General features: G+C 37.4%; 1 protein-coding gene across 1 annotated transcript in view; it reads left to right on the top strand.

Moving 5' to 3' along the window:
* Positions 1-16,560, top strand: part of LOC122803380 (solute carrier family 22 member 3-like) — a 423,027-nt gene that overhangs the window by 293,741 nt on the left and 112,726 nt on the right. Inside the window, exon 2 of the mRNA XM_044073001.1 lies at positions 2,989-3,092. Coding sequence (XP_043928936.1) covers positions 2,989-3,092 — 104 coding nt within the window. The remainder of the gene's footprint in view (positions 1-2,988; positions 3,093-16,560) is intronic.

Here is a 16,560-nt window from a genome sequence, read left to right as displayed (position 1 = left end):
GAATGAGCTTACACTGATGTCCTTATGAGATGAAGATGCCACCTTGCAATGACTGTACCTTGCAGAAAAGGCAAGTCATCCAGTGAGTTTCTGATGCTCACCTCATCTACTAGGGATGTCTCCTTTGAGGATATTGGATGTTGTTGTCTATGCTAGCATGACTGGCTGAAGTTTTGTAAATACTTGTAAAGAATTGTAAATTACCTTGTGTTATATATATATGCCAGTATGAGTAGCTATAATTTTGTAAATAAGTTTATGTTTTTTTATTATTACTTTGATTTATGTAAGATGTTTGAATCAAACAGTGTTCTTCTAGCTGTTTTTTAAAAAGAATTCTGAATATAAGTCATGCCAGTCAGCTGACCTAGATGTGATATCATTGTGTGCCATGGCTGAAAGGAATAGAATCGACACAGCAGCTATTTTGTTTACCTTTTAAAGTCTGACATGAGAGAGTAGAATTCTCACAACAGCTTTCTGTGAGTTTTAAAAAAATCTGCTATAAAAGCAGGTGCTGAGTAAGTTAAAGTTCAGTACAGTAGCAATAGTTCTTTATAGTTTTTGTAGGAGTTGACCGTTGTTGTTTAATATATCAATAGTTATCACTCAGTTTGCTTTCCAGAGCTGTTCAGCAATAATAGTAACAGTTATTATTCCATTTGCTGAGGACCAGATAACAACCTGAAGAGTGGATATAAATTCTTATCTTACCTGGCAGAAGTAAGAGTATCATCTTGCCTTCTCAGTTAATTAGATTAGACAGGGACAGTTACTCATTAAACAGTTATGGAACTACAGTTTGATAGAGTTTTTCCTTCAGTCAGTGTAAAAGCTATTGTACAGTGTTATTTTCATAATTTCTGTGTGTGAAACTCTGTGGTTTATTGGAATCAGTTATTCAGTGTATATATATTTTAAATAATTTTATTTATTAAATATGTTATTATCTTTTATTGTGGTTGGTTATTTAGAAAGTACTTCTAATAACCTAAGCATGTTTATGCTTATTGTGATAACACTAGGGCCACTCTGAAAAACCTTACTGCTTGGATTATATGCTATCATTTAAATCAATATTTATTTTATCCAGTATAATTGAACACCTCTTTTGAAGGGTATTGTTTTATTTGACTAGTGGCAGATGTTACCCTGTAATTTGGGAAAGAGGACATAGCAAGTAAATCTGTGCCAGTCCTTCCCAAGAGTGTTTGTATGTGTGAATATCAAATATTTAAGAGTGAGTGTGCCAAATACCTAGAACTGGGACACAGTGCTCTGCAGTGCTTAATGCGAAGACTTATTTGGGGACCTGGAGTGAAGCACATAGTCCAGTCCCAGGTTTGGAGCCTGTTCCTGGTGTACTCTTAGGGGAAATTGTGTATTTCTATCCCTGCTTTCAGTGACACTCCCTTACCAGGGACAGTAGTGAGGATTGAGGCTCCTTAGTTACTGCTCCAAGGTTAAGTGGGGTCATCGCACCTCCAACAAAAGTTTCATCAGTCAATCACATCCTTTTTAAAGTATAACCCAGAGCAAATATTTTGCAGTGTCGGTATATAAACCAAAAAGAAAGCAAAGCTAGGCTATGGGGTCAGTCACTGTTTTATGCCGAAAGTAGTCAGGAGAATGCTGCTGTTATTTTGCCCTGTCAATATTTTCTGACTTGTTAAACTAGAGATTATATCATAGTTTTTTACGCAAATAGGCAGGAGTCCATTTGTCCAGATTACAATGTAAATAGGCAGCGGTCCATACCTCCAGGTTATAATGCGAATAGGCAGGGGTCCATAGGTCCAGGTTAAGTAGGCAGCAGTTTCTGACATGTCAAAGTATCAGATTTCCTGCATGCTTAACATACATCTCTGTATTGCTGTGACAGATAATATGTCATATGCATAATAGTATTTTTTTTGTCTCTCTCTCTCTCTCTCTCTCTCCATCTTCCCTCTTTGTTCCTATCCTCCAAATGGTGTCAATGTATTCCCTGTCATTTTGTCAATCCTTGCTTGTAAACATAACCCTCTTTCCACCCTTTGTCTTACCCTTACATCCTTCCTCATCTTTCTTTCCCTACAAAAAATAAATAAATAATGTTTCACACATGCCGCAATAAAAAATACCCTGCTTCCCCCTCCTCATTCATATTCTTATGTCACATATTTCCTTTTGTATGTTATTTTGCTTGCTGTACTCCCTTTTCCTACTTTTCTACACAATCTGAAATTTCAGTTAGTTAATACCCGATAATGGGCTTCAGGCCACATTATGCCATGAGGCAAGCCTGCAGGGCCTTCAGCTTAATTGTGCTAGGTGTATATCTATATCCTAGGGATGATCGGCAAACCAAATGGTTAAATGATACTAGCATGATTACCAAATACAGGGTTTCCAATACCATGATGGAAATGGACCCCATTCCTATGTCTGGGGTATGATTACACTTCATAAAATTGGCATTGTTTCAGTCAATATAGCAGTAACTGTATACCTAGCACATAGTCACATATGTATATTCTACCAAAGTTATCTATGCAGTGCATGGAATTAAGAACCAATATCCAATATAATTGTTTTAATTTGAAATGTTACTCACTGTATTATCATATTTATTTTCAAGCAGTGGAATGTTGCTATTACATAAGCAGATATCATAATTTGTTAACACAGTCAGTTCCCTGACTTATTTTCTTTTACTGTTCCTGATATGTAGAATATTATAATCTGAAAATACACAATGTAAGCTAACTCAGTGGTATTTGAAAAATAAGTAAGTTAAAGATTTTAACATTTCACAGGTCACACATGAGCATGGCAAAGTATGTTTGTATTATGACTGTACTGAGTTCTGCAATACAAAATATGTACAAGAAACAATATTCTATAGATAAAAAACAAACCTTTGAACTGCTTATAAAATATTTTGAGAGTATGCCAATACAAGAAAATATCTACTAATATAGCTTTTTTTTTGCCTTCATCATTCAGTTTAACCTTGTCTGTGGTGAAGACTGGAAGAAAGATTTAACTCAGGCTATGCTGAACGTGGGGTTTCTGATAGGAGCTGTCATCATTGGTTATAGCGCAGACAGGTATGTACTTAGAAAATGAATGTTAATTTGATTTTTTTCTTAATAATTTAATACAATTGATGAGGTGTGAGACATTTACCTACTTGATATAAACCTCCAACAATTAGCAAAGCCTTCTATAAACAGTTTTCCGAAGTAATAAATGTGGAATCTTTTAATACTTTTAAAATGGCAGATGAAGCCTACAGACTGTATGAATATGTTCATCCTATGAATATGTTTATCCTATGAGCTGAAAAGGGAACATTTAATTTCTCTAGGATGAATAATAATTGATAACGATTTACAATTTTCTTGAGTTCTTGATAATGTGACCTAGTAACAGGGTATAATACCTGAAAAACACACACACATAATTTCAGCATAAATTAATATGGTGGTCAAAAACAGTACCCTTTGACAATAGACAACAGTATTCATTGACTGATCTAGGACTCAGAATGAAGCCACACTATAAAAAAAATAACAGATGGAAGGGAAATTGGGGTACTGACAAATGATTTCTGTACTTTTACTACACAACAATCTTACGCTATGCATGGGAATGAACTGGCTGAGTGATTTTTCATGTAGGAACTCTGCTCTCTATTGAAATGTTGACACTTGGATTGTCAAGTTTCAAGAGGCTAAAAAAACTAAAATGAAGGAGAGTGAATATTGAATTTTGCTGTTCTCCTTTAAACTTATTTTTTACAGACTCATTGTGGAGTGTAAGTCTCCTACACCTCAAACTTATATATACATATATATATATATATATATATATATATATATATATATATATATATATATGTATGTATGTATATATAAATCTATGTATATATATCTATTTATATATCTATATCTATATCGCACTATCTACATATATATATATATATATATATATATATATATATATATATATACACACACACACACACACACACACACACACACACACACACACACACACACACACAAACTCTGTGATTACCATACCTTATTGGCTTAGTATGTGTAAGTTCGGATTTTGCTCATTTGGTCTTCACATTTTAAGACTCAGCAATCCAAATCCCAGTATTTTAAATGGTTACCTAAGAACCCAAGGCTGTCCCCAAAACAGAATGAACATTTCTGTCTGTAGCACATTCATTATATCTGCCATTTCTGAGACAGAGTTACTGGTTAGGTATCTTTATTCATAGAATAAAGTAGCACAGTTTTTAGGAAATGGCTGAAACTTGTACATTTTTATGAAGCCCCATTTCAAACCACAATTTTTTATCATCTGCAAGATTTCTCCTCAGCCATTCATACAACTAAGTAGTCATACAAATGAAACGTTTTGGTACTGTAAAGGAAAATTCTGACTCTGCAGACAGCAGTTTCCATAGAATAATTTATTCAAACTTTATTACGTACAGATAAATGTATTCAGTCAAGAATGTTAGTGATTGCTACATTTATCATTTTAGTGAACACAGTACAGGTTATAGTAGTAATAGTTTAATAACACAGATTACATTTTCCTTAAAATTGATACTTATATTGTAAGGTTTATTGTCCATTATTTTATGTGAACTGGGCTGTCTTAATAAAATGCCTCTATTCTAATTGTGCTGCCTGGATTGTGGTTACACAGCACATCTGAAAATTTAAGCTTCCAGATTTCATAAAGTGTTACACTGAACACTGTCAAAAGATACATCTATCACATGACATGTAATGTCTTGCAGCTTGGCCATTGATAATAAATGGTTATATATTTTGTTCACATCCTCTGAGGTAGAATGTATTACATTTTACAATGTGAGGTAATGGCTCTCTTCTAGGTTCATAGGTTCATAGGATGATACTAGGCTACTGGCCTGGAGGCCCTTATAAGCCTAGTCAATAATTTGGCCAATGTTCCCTCAAAGTCAGCACCTGTTTCCCCTGTCCAACATGGACATAGGTGGGATCCCAGGAGTGTATTTTCTGTTTCCCATCCAGTCATCCAGGTTCCTCTTAAAGAGGGCTAGAGAGGTACTCTGCTTGACATGGATAGGGACTCTGTTCCACAGATGGGGTAGTCTTTGGGACAAAAATCTATCCTGCCAACAAGTTGTATTAATGTCACAGACCAGGTTAAGGCCTTGCATGTGGGTTGCACGAGTGGAGTTTGACTTATGGATATGCAGCAACTCCATCAAGGCTAGGTCTGACATGGCCTTATGTGCTTGACAGAGATCACCTCTGAGCAGTCTGTACAAGACTGACTAGAGAAACAGGGCTTTTAGCCTATCTGTATAGCATAGGTGTTTGACACCCTGGATTTTCTTGGTCAGAAACCTCTTTGGTTTCTCCAGCTGCTGCATGTGCTTGGCAAGGTACATGCTGAAGGGGGCATTGTACTCGATAGTGGATCTGATAAGGGAGGAGTATAGAGATGTTATGACCTCCTTGTTCCTGGATGAAATACCCTTATTTATGAGGTGGGCCATGTAGAAAACCATCTGTACAATGGGGCAATGTGGTGGTCAAAAGTCAGGTTGCTAGCAACCTGGGTGCCCAAGTCCCTCACAACTGATTGCATGCTTAGTACATTGTTATTAATGTGATAATAAATGGGGATGCCATTTTCCCCAATGGGGATAATGATGCATTTCTTGGCATTCAGTTTGAAGCCATGCTTCTGGCACCAGTCATTAGTTTGGGTAAGGCCCTCTTGGAGGATGTTCACATCACTAGGAGAATTTAAGACAGTGCCCAGGTTGCAGTCATCTGCAAAATTGGTCAGCCACTGACCACTGGTTTTGGCTTACATCTCAGAAAAGTATATCCCAAACAGTACAGACCCCAAGACTGATCCTTTGGGTAGACCGCTTGTTATGCATCTACTACTAGAGGTGGCTTCCCCTATTTTGACTGATTGGGTTCTATCAGTGAGCCAGTTAGCTATTCGTCTGGTAACATACGGGTTGATGCCTAGCTGGGAAAGTTTATCTATTATGCCCGAGTGGGGAATGGTTTCGAAGGTTTCGGCTAGGTCAAGGTAGGCAGTGTGCACAGTCGTCCCCTCATCCATGGCTTTGGTGACTGTTTTGAAAGTCGACCATGTTTAACAGGCATGATCTCCATTTGACAAAACCAAATTTTGTGGGGTCAAGTGTTTGGAGGTTGCCAATGTCCTTGTTTATAAAGTCCATGATAATGCATTCCATGGGCTTGCAGATTAGGCTAGTTTGGCCGATGGGTCTATAATTGCCTGGGTCAGTGGACTTTTCACCTTTGTGTAGAGGGATGGCAGTGGCTGCCCTCCATTCAGCTGGAACAAACCTGGTGCTCAGGCTTTGACTGAATAGGGTGCTTATTGGAGTTGAGAGCTCATGTCTGAGTTCATGTAGGATACAGCCAGGGATGTTATCGGGTCCCATGGAGACTGTATCTTTTGCCTTTGAGAGGGCATTAAAGACCTGCTCCCCTAGTGATGAGAGGAGGGGTGCAAGAGCTGGGGAGTTCCTGGTGTACTCATGGGGGGGGACAAGGGGGTGACGTTTTCACTGAACCTGTCTGCCAGCAGGTTGGCTAGAAAGGAATGGATTGCTATCAGAAGGTAAACAGGGAGCAGTGACCTCAAATGGGGGAATAATTAATTAAGCATCTTGTTCATGAGTAAGGGCACATGGGATTGGGAGACTAACCAGCAAATGGCTACAACTGTGCCAGTGCTGCAGAGTTAAGTTATTGCAGTTGGAGGTGAATTTTTGGATGAAGGTCTCACTTTAGAAGTCAGTCTATATTACTATCCTCAGCTAAGGTTAAGAATTTAGTGATGTAATTGAAAAGAAGAGATCATGTATATAAGCATTACAAGTATGATTCCTTCACATGGTTGCTGGGTCACTCTCTAAGCAAGCAATAATACTCAACAAGTTGTGTGTTACTGTGAAATATTGCACTGCTATGGGCAGCGGTGGGCTTTTACACCCTTAGAAGGGCATTATTTACACAGTAACACATACCCTGGAGGGCATTATTGCACTTAGAGAATGGGCTGTCTGTAAAATTGTCGCATTTTACTTATCTATTTTATTACATTATTATTATTATTATTATTATTATTATTATTATTATTAATATTTATAGTTTTGATGAAAAATAATTCCTCCTCCTAATGTTTCAGACTTGCTGTAGTATATGCAAATGGTGTTGGAGGAAGTATTTTATATCCAAAATATAAGATTTTCAAAAATGTACAGATATTTACCTCATTTTTGGTCACTTTCTCATAAAATTTATAGTTTGGTGGCAAGTCATTGGGGATGGAAGTCACTAAATAATGACATACATGAAAAATTATATGACGTCTTCCTGTTTGTTTCTTGCTGCTACTTGCATTTGCATGCAAAGCATACTAAAGTATATTTAACTACTTACTGTGATCAACTAGTCTTATTACTGTATTGTACTAAGTACAATAAATACACCGAGACAACTGCTTCAGTTAATACGCTTTCTATTACATTTTCCTTTTGGATCTACAAGCATGCAACACAGATGCTGTCAGCGCTCTATGGCAAATTCCCAAAGGTTGTTTACTGTTACACTCATATTCATACCAAAAAGTCTGATATTTTTCTCAGGGTCTGATGTATAACAGTTCTTTCTTTGTATAACAGTTTTTTTTTTGTTCCCTTGTCTTTGGTTCTTTATAGTTTGATGATCCATGGAAACTCACTCTTGCATTATCTGAAATGTGGCATTCTAGCACTATCTGAAACTTGATGTTACATCTCTTTACCACGTTGATGTCCTTCCAGCTGCCATCTGTGCAGTTACTTTTACAGACTTTGTTTCTCAATAACATACTCCTTTACATGGATGCCAAATCTAATAAGCTATGCCAGCACACTTACTACTTTCTATTTTTTTAGCATTTTATACTTTTTCTAAATTAACCCCTTATATTTCATATCATTCTTGCAGCTTTTTATTCAAACTAATAATCATGTTAGCAACAGTTTGAAAAGACAGTCCCCGGGATTCATGAAGCTCGGCGCAAGGACGGCATTAGCCTTGTGTCGACCATGCGGCATAGAGATGGCGCAGTAGCACCACATGAATATTAATGAAGGCGTGCTGCCGTAATGGCCATGTGCACAGGAAATGTGCGCGAGTGCAGGTGGCGTGTCCAAGCGCTGTACGGAGGCGTGAACATGTTGGCTGCAGACGCGCAACCTAAAATGCTGACTAGTACAGCCTGCCTTTAATAGTAATCACTCCTGTCAGTGTCCATGGATACTGAAATGTATGCAAAGCATACAAGACAGTTTTGCGAACATCAAAATAAAAAGTAAACACAAAGGCATGTAGCTGAATATTGAGTCCCTGTCCCTTGAACAAATGCCATTTAAAACCCAGTGCCCGTATTCCATTGTAGTGTCGATAGTTATACCAAGTGGAAGTGAAACACATCATGTTAGCATGCCACCAATTGCTAAGCCTAGCCCAATGGTTAGGATTACCACCTGTCCCACATTGTGAGGGACAGTCCCCCTCTGGGCAGTTGTGTCCATACCAAAACCATTATAAATGTCAAATGTCCTGCGATTGTAGGACATAATTATGTCCCATATTTTATGTAATAGTCCCATACAATACTTATTTCTGTATGTAAAATACCTAAATGTTACAAGAAACAGAATAAGCAAGTAAATGAAACAGAATAAGCAACTAAACTGCTACAACAATAAGCTTATATTTAGGCATAAAACTAAAGTACTGTCCTTTGTACTGACCGTGGGTATGTGTTGGCCTGTAAAATCTGATGTGTGTCCTGAAAAAGTCCCATCCTGGTCATAGGAAAATGTGGCAACTCTACCAATGGTCAGAGCATTCATCCAATATCTGCCCATTCATGGTCCAAGTCGTCCTTGTCAGGATGGCTCAAAGATGAACGGTTATTACCCGGGTCTACCTACCATGTCATGAAAGATAAGTATTTGCGTGTACCTATGTTCATGAAGTACAGCATGTGGATAATCAGAGATGCAAGGGTAGTCCTCACAACCATATTGGTACCAGAGATACGTAGTGTACGCAGTGTGTTCTGTTGACTGTGCCATGGGCCATCAACCAAAGAAGGGATGGATGGTGTCTGTGGAATATGGGGGTGGGGGGTGATGGGTAATGTAATAACTCGCCAAGGGGAGACTGGAATGGATGCACAATAGGTGAACTGGAGGTGTACAAGGGAGCAGTGGGTGAATCAGAAAGATAACCAAAGAACAAATATTCACATTCGCAATACAACCTGACAGGCCATACTGTAGAACACAATCCCACAAATATATGAACATTAAAATGTGCGATACACATGTACAGAAACATTACTGGCACATACCAACATAATGCTCTGGCCTAAACTGAGCCATCCAACCCCAACACACCTGGATACATAATTGAATATCCATCATCCCCTCCACAGCACCCCCCCCCTTCCTGAACGGCCACCAGGACCACCCATACTCAGGCTGCTAGCTAGGCGCAGCCATATCTGCATATAGTGACCCCTACTCATATCTAGTAGGCAGTCTCACTCTAGGCAGTCTCAGGATTGCAAACTATGTATCCCTTGCATGTATAACCCTACCTTATTTTTGTAAAGCCAAAGGAATCGAGATCATCGGTCCCTACAATTTTAGGATATCCCTTATGGGATAAGTATCTGTTCTAAACATTAGACTTGGTGTCACAACATGATGTCCAGTCCTGTAGACATCTGGACACAAGTTGTATGAGCAGTAGTTGTACACAAGACTGCTCAGCCTCCAACCGGTCCTGCAGAATTATGATCCAGGATTAAAGATCTGACCATGATGCACTTCTCCCCATGTACATTATCGGGAATATATACTTTACACGTTCGCATAGTAGCAGTCGGATATAGGATGATTAAGGTGCTTTAAAGCAGACGTAAGTAGGGTTACCACCTGTCCCACTTTGCGAGGGACAGTCCCTTTTTGGGCAGTTGTGTCCTGACCAAAAATAATACAATGGCAAATGTCCAGTGATTGTAGGAAATACTCATGTCCCATATTTCATGTAACAGTTGCATAAAACAGTTATTTCTTTATGTAAAATACTTAAATGTTACAAGAAACAGAATAAGCAACTAAACTGTTACAAGAATAAGCTTTCATTTAGGCAAATAAGTAAAGTTCTAACCTTTGCACTGACTGTGGGTATGTGTCGGCCTGTAAAATCTGATGTGTGTCCCGAAAATGCCCCACTTTGGCAATTTGAAAAGGTGGCAACCCTAGACATAAGCGGGTATGCAAGTGTGTATGAGCGACGGTAAGTGGCGGTGATTCAACAGTATGGGAAATGTAAATAAGCATGTAGGTGTATATGCATGTGTATGTACAGACCGATATATATATATATATATATATATATATTTATATGTAGATATGAAGAATAAACATAGTCACAATATAGAAGTCATAATGAATGTGAAGGGGAAAAGCAGAGGAAACCCCCATAATATTTAGTGCCGTTATATATCAGAGTGGCCAGAGGTGAGCACACCTCTGCATCCCCAACCACAGGTAGGATGCTAAAAGTGGAACTAGCAATGTCCCCGTGCTAAGTCTGACTTTCAACTAGGTACAGGGCAGTCCCAGTCCCCTGTCGGACAAGCCTAAACCCAGATGATCACAGAAACACCCTGACAATCAAACACATGTATGTGCCAGGACTATAGGCTTTGGAGGTCTGAATATCCTCGGAGTGAGTCAACATGCAGCAGGGGTCCAGAGCAGTAGGGAATAGGGAATGGCACATGTGTAGTAGTGTGGTTTTCCCAATAGGAAAATAGATGCCTGCTGTGTAAGTGAAGTGATGAGGTATGTGTTCAGGTAACTATGAACCATGGGCATACATATAAATGAAGCAGAACACCAATAGTGTAGTGGTTAGAGCATCCGCCTAACAGAAAGGCATTCACGGTTCAAGTTCAACTATAGCACATATCATTTTCCTTGTGGAATAAATGTTGGCCTGCTGTAAAGCTGACATTTAAACATATAAAAGTGAATGTTTGTATCGCATGGGAATATTAACCAGATCCTTTCAATCAAAGTGGTACTGTCATAATGAATAAGGCACATAAAACATATGTAACGCACAGTAAGCATAGGCGAGTGCACCTGCGCGGGTGTAAGCAGCTCCCAGCATAGGAAATGTATGTTTGTATGTACAGATGTAATATATATACATATATATATATATATATATATATATATATATATATATATACATACACACACACACACACACACACACACACACACACACACACACACACACACACACACATATATATGTGTGATTAGATATATATCTACATACATGAAATATATATATATATATATATATATATATATATATATATATATATATATATATATATATATATATATATATATATATATATACACATATGAAGAATGGACGTTGTAACAGTAAAGCATACACAAGGGATGTGAAGGGAATCAAGAGCAATGTTGGTATTATAAAGTGCTTTCAGCGTATGTCATAAAAAGCTGCCCAGGAGTGAGCAGAGCACCGCTACTCACACCACAGGCAGGGTTTTACCAGTGGGAGTAACATCGTTGAATTGCTAAGTCTACTTTATACACAGACGGAATGTAGCCCCATGCTGGGACCTCCAAAAATTGGAAAGTGCAAATGGCCGTATTCCATAACCCCAGGAAACGCACGTATGTGCAAATTTACATGGCAGGGGACCCTGTGAATACACAAGGTGGGACAAAATGTGTGTAGGGCCCCAAACGCTCTGGAGAAGGCAATGTGTAAAGTTGTGTCATTGTTGCGATAACAAGTGGATAATAGATGTTACGCGTGTAAATTCAACACGGGTAGGGTGGAGGAACTATGGGTACGCAATTATGGATCCAGGAGTGCCAGGGTTGGACGGGCCAGTTCTAATGGACAACCCTATGGAGGTCAGCTAGTTCGTAATAGGTATACATGCATACACACATGCAGAAAACAATATGCTGAAGTACAATTTCTGTAACACATGTATTCCATTTGTTGACATAAATAATAGGAATGTGCACATACAAACATCGACAGTAGATGGAATAATAGGCTGTGCAGAAGAGGGACAGGTCGAATCACATTGTATCACATTCCAATTACCATCAGTAATCCGTACATGAACATATTGCGACATCTGTCCACTGTATAACGTGCTAAATACCGATTACAAGATAACTGGAGTGAAGTGTCGGTGTTATAGTGAATAAGGCACTAGTATGCTGGTGAAGCATATATAAACACCATTACGCATGTGTAAGTGCGTATGAGTGGGGACTGTATTGACACACAGATATATATATATATATATATATATATATATATATATATATATATATATATATATATATAAAATCACATATATATTTATTTATATATATATATATATATATATATATATATATATATATATATATATAGATACATATATGTGTGTGTGTATAGACATATATATATATATATATATATATATATTTAAGATATATATATATATATATATATATATATATATATATATATATATATATATATATATATATACATACACACACAAATAGATATATATATATATATATATATATCTATTTATATATATATATATATATCTATAGACAGCAAGATATGAATATACATATTTGAATACATATGCAGATATATCTGTATATATTAATGTAAATATATATATATATATGTGTGTGTATAGACATATATATATATATATATATATATATATATATATATATATATATATATATATATATATATATATATATATATATATATATATATATATATATATATATATATATATATATATATATATATATATATATATATATATATATATACATACACACAGACACAAATTGATATATATATATATATATATATATATATATATATATATATATATATATATATATATATATATATATATCTTTAGACAGCAAGATATGAATATACATATTTGAATACATATGCAGATATATCTGTATATATTAATGTAAATAGATATATATATATATATATATATATATATATATATATATATATATATATATATATATATATTACAGTAAGTATAGACATGTATATACCTAGGTTATGTTACAGCAGTTACGGGTAACATATGTTCAGACCGGGCATATGTTGGTGGGAGGTCCAATCAACAAACGTCTTCCTCCCACCCCCCAGCTAGGCCGGTGAGACATACAGACACGCAATAAAGGTAAATACAACACTGCTTCCCAGACCACCGGCAGGAAACTACCAGTGGGAGAGATCTATAAGGTCTACACTTTAAACATGGACAGTGATGTCCCTTGTGAGACACCAAAAATGTTGTTCCTCCAGGCAATGCCAGTAAAGGCTACTGCAACCAGGATGTAGCTGTACACAGAACAGTAGGTTGTGCAAGCCTGATAACACATGGGTTGACACAATGTATGACATGTGTCCCAACACAAGGAAAGTGGGCAGTGTGTAGGGTTGTATTCATATCCCACCTGTGCCACCTGCACCCATAGTAAGGATGAGTGCTATAGAGTAGTGTCAGGTAGGGGAACTATAGGTATCGATTATGGGCCTAGGCGTGCAGGTGTTGGCTGGCAGACATGTATTAGGACCACCCCGTGGATGTAAGTAATATTCCGATGTGGGTATAGCAGATGCCCATACCTCCCAAACGTTAAGAGCACATCTACTGGACAGTCCATAAACCATTGGGGGAACACATAGGGACCATATCATTGAACTTTCCCTGATTACCAGGGACGTCCATGATTACGAATTAGAATCTAACACAGTCCCAACTAAACCCTCCTAGAACTAGTGATATTAGGAGGAAAGGTGGCGGAATACACATAATGAATAATGACAACATGTAAGAGTCCTAAACAGCATGTACCTCAGACAATATGTATGAATACATATGTGCTCTGAGTCCATCAATGTGTCAGGTTAATAGCACCAACCTTCTAAATGTGTCCCTGAAGTTGTTATGCAGTGTCACTGATTCAGTGTTAATTCTTCCCCATTCTTATGAGAGGTCTGCTAGTGAGAGAAAGCGCATGTTCTGCCAACTACCTTAGAGAGATGATAGAATAATAGGGTTGGGGTTACCACCTGTCCACCTTTGCGAGGGACACGCCCCTTTGGGCAGTTGTGTCCTGCAAAATAAATGTAATTATGGCAAATGTACTGTGATTTAGGGCAATGATTTCCTTTATTGTTTGTAGTAGTTGCATAAAACAATTATTTTGTACCTGAAACACCTAAATGTTATAAGAAACAGTATAAGCAATTATAATGCTACAAGAATAACCTTTTATTTAGGCAAAACAGTGAAGTACTCTCCTTTCTACTGGCTGTGGGTATGTATTGCCCTGCAAAGTCTGACGTCTCTACATACAGGTCATAAGGTTGCCACCTTTCCAAATGGCCAAAGTGGGACATGTTCTGTAGAAATGTCAGACTTTCCAGGACAAAACATACCTACAGCCGTGCATAGTACAGAATTATACTTATATGCACAAATAAAAGCTTAATCTAGTAACATTTGAATTACTTATGCTACTTCACATAGCATATAGAAGTTTCATATATAAAATATGTAAGAAATAATAATAAAGTAAACCACCAGGAAATAAATGCTCCCAAGCCAGCCACAAACGAAAGCATAAGTAAAATAAACAATATAGCCCAGGAGCAAACCCGTGCAGAGTAAAATCCTCAACATCAATTGAATGAACCTTGAGCAACAGTTATAATAAGTCCATAAACGACACGTTCCTTGTAAAATCCAAAGTGTATTTATTAAGAACAGCAGCTAGGTAAGCACTTTCGCCAGAAGGCTTCCTCAGACCATTTGCAAACATCAAACCATTACTCCCCTTTTTATATCAGTTAACTAATTAATTATACATAATTATACAATTATACATAATTAATTAGTAAACTGATATAAAAAGGGGAGTAATGGTTTGATGTTTGTAAATGGTCTGAGGAAGCATTCTGGCGAAAGCGCTTACCTATCTGCTGTTCTTAATAAATACGCTTTGGATTTTACAAGGAATGTGTCGTTTATGGACTTATTATAACTGTTGCTCAAGGTTCGTTCAATTGATGTTGAGGATTTTACTCTGCATGGCTTTCCTCCTGGGCTATATTGTTTGTTTTCATATATAAAATAACTGTTTTATGCAACTATTAATGAAACGTAGAATATAATAATGTCCTGTAATCAGGACATTTGCTATGTCTTGACTATTTTTGCAGGACACAACTGCCTAAACAGGGACTGTCCCTCACAAAGTGGGACAGGTGGTAACCCCAAAGTCCCACCTTGGCCAATTGAAAAGGTGGCAAACCTATAATAGGTATGCGGTAGCATGACTCGGCCAACAGATGTGGCTTCCACAGCCCAACTACTTATTTATTATTTATTATTTATATTATTTTACATTTGTTGACCGGCATAGTCCAACTGGATACATTTCCATTTTCAGCAGATGCCCGGGGAGAAAATCTCCACACACAAATTTTGAAATATACAGTACGTTGTGACAAGTCTTAAGGACAGTGAGAAGATGCTAGTCAGGTTTAGCGCAAGGACAGAGCCAGTGTGATTTAAAATGTTTTATGAGATTTTCTTTAAATAGCGTTAGTGAACAATTAAGAGTGAGGTCGGGTGGTAGTTGGTTCCAGATTTTGCCAGTCGAGTTGGCGAATAAGGCTTCACCAGCTGAGTTATTGGATTTGATTATTTGGATAAGTAGTCTGTTGGATGAGCGGAGTTTGCTGTGATTACTATATGGGGTGACAATGTTTTTGAGGGATGGAATATTATCTGGGTGGTGTAGGGCTTTATGGGCTAATGTGAGCTGAGTAAATTGAAGAAGGGAAGGAAGTTCAAGCCACCCTAGGAGATTTAGATTGTGGCAGTGGTGTGTCCTATAGGATGAGCCCATGGCAAATCTAGCTATGTGGTTGTAGCAATGGAATAATTTGCTGATTTCAGTACTACGCAAGCCTGTGAATAGGGGGGAGGCATAAAGGAGGGTGAAAAGAAGATGACATCGTGCAATGGAAGTTCTGGCAAGAGGAGTGAGGAAGGGTCTAAGCTTATAAAGTGATCCTAGTTTTTTTGTTTATGGTTTTGATGGTTTGATTAATATGAGCATCATATGTAAGATTATTGGCTATTGTGACTCCCAGGAGTTTGGTTTGGGCTTCAGGGTAGATAATGATCCCATTGTTAGATGTAATGGTCATGGTTGGAGAGTTGGACCTACGAGTGGGTGCAAAGAGAAGCAGCTTAGTTTTTTTTGGGTTTACTAGCAGACAGCAATTAGTGAGCCAATATTCAACAATATTGAAGGTG

This window comes from Protopterus annectens, chromosome 1.part0, assembly GCF_019279795.1.
Source record: "Protopterus annectens isolate FY-2018-M chromosome 1.part0, PAN1.0, whole genome shotgun sequence".
Classification (NCBI taxonomy): Eukaryota; Metazoa; Chordata; order Ceratodontiformes; family Protopteridae; genus Protopterus; species Protopterus annectens.
Note: the sequence above shows the minus strand (reverse complement) of the source record. Positions and strands in the feature narration are given on the sequence as shown.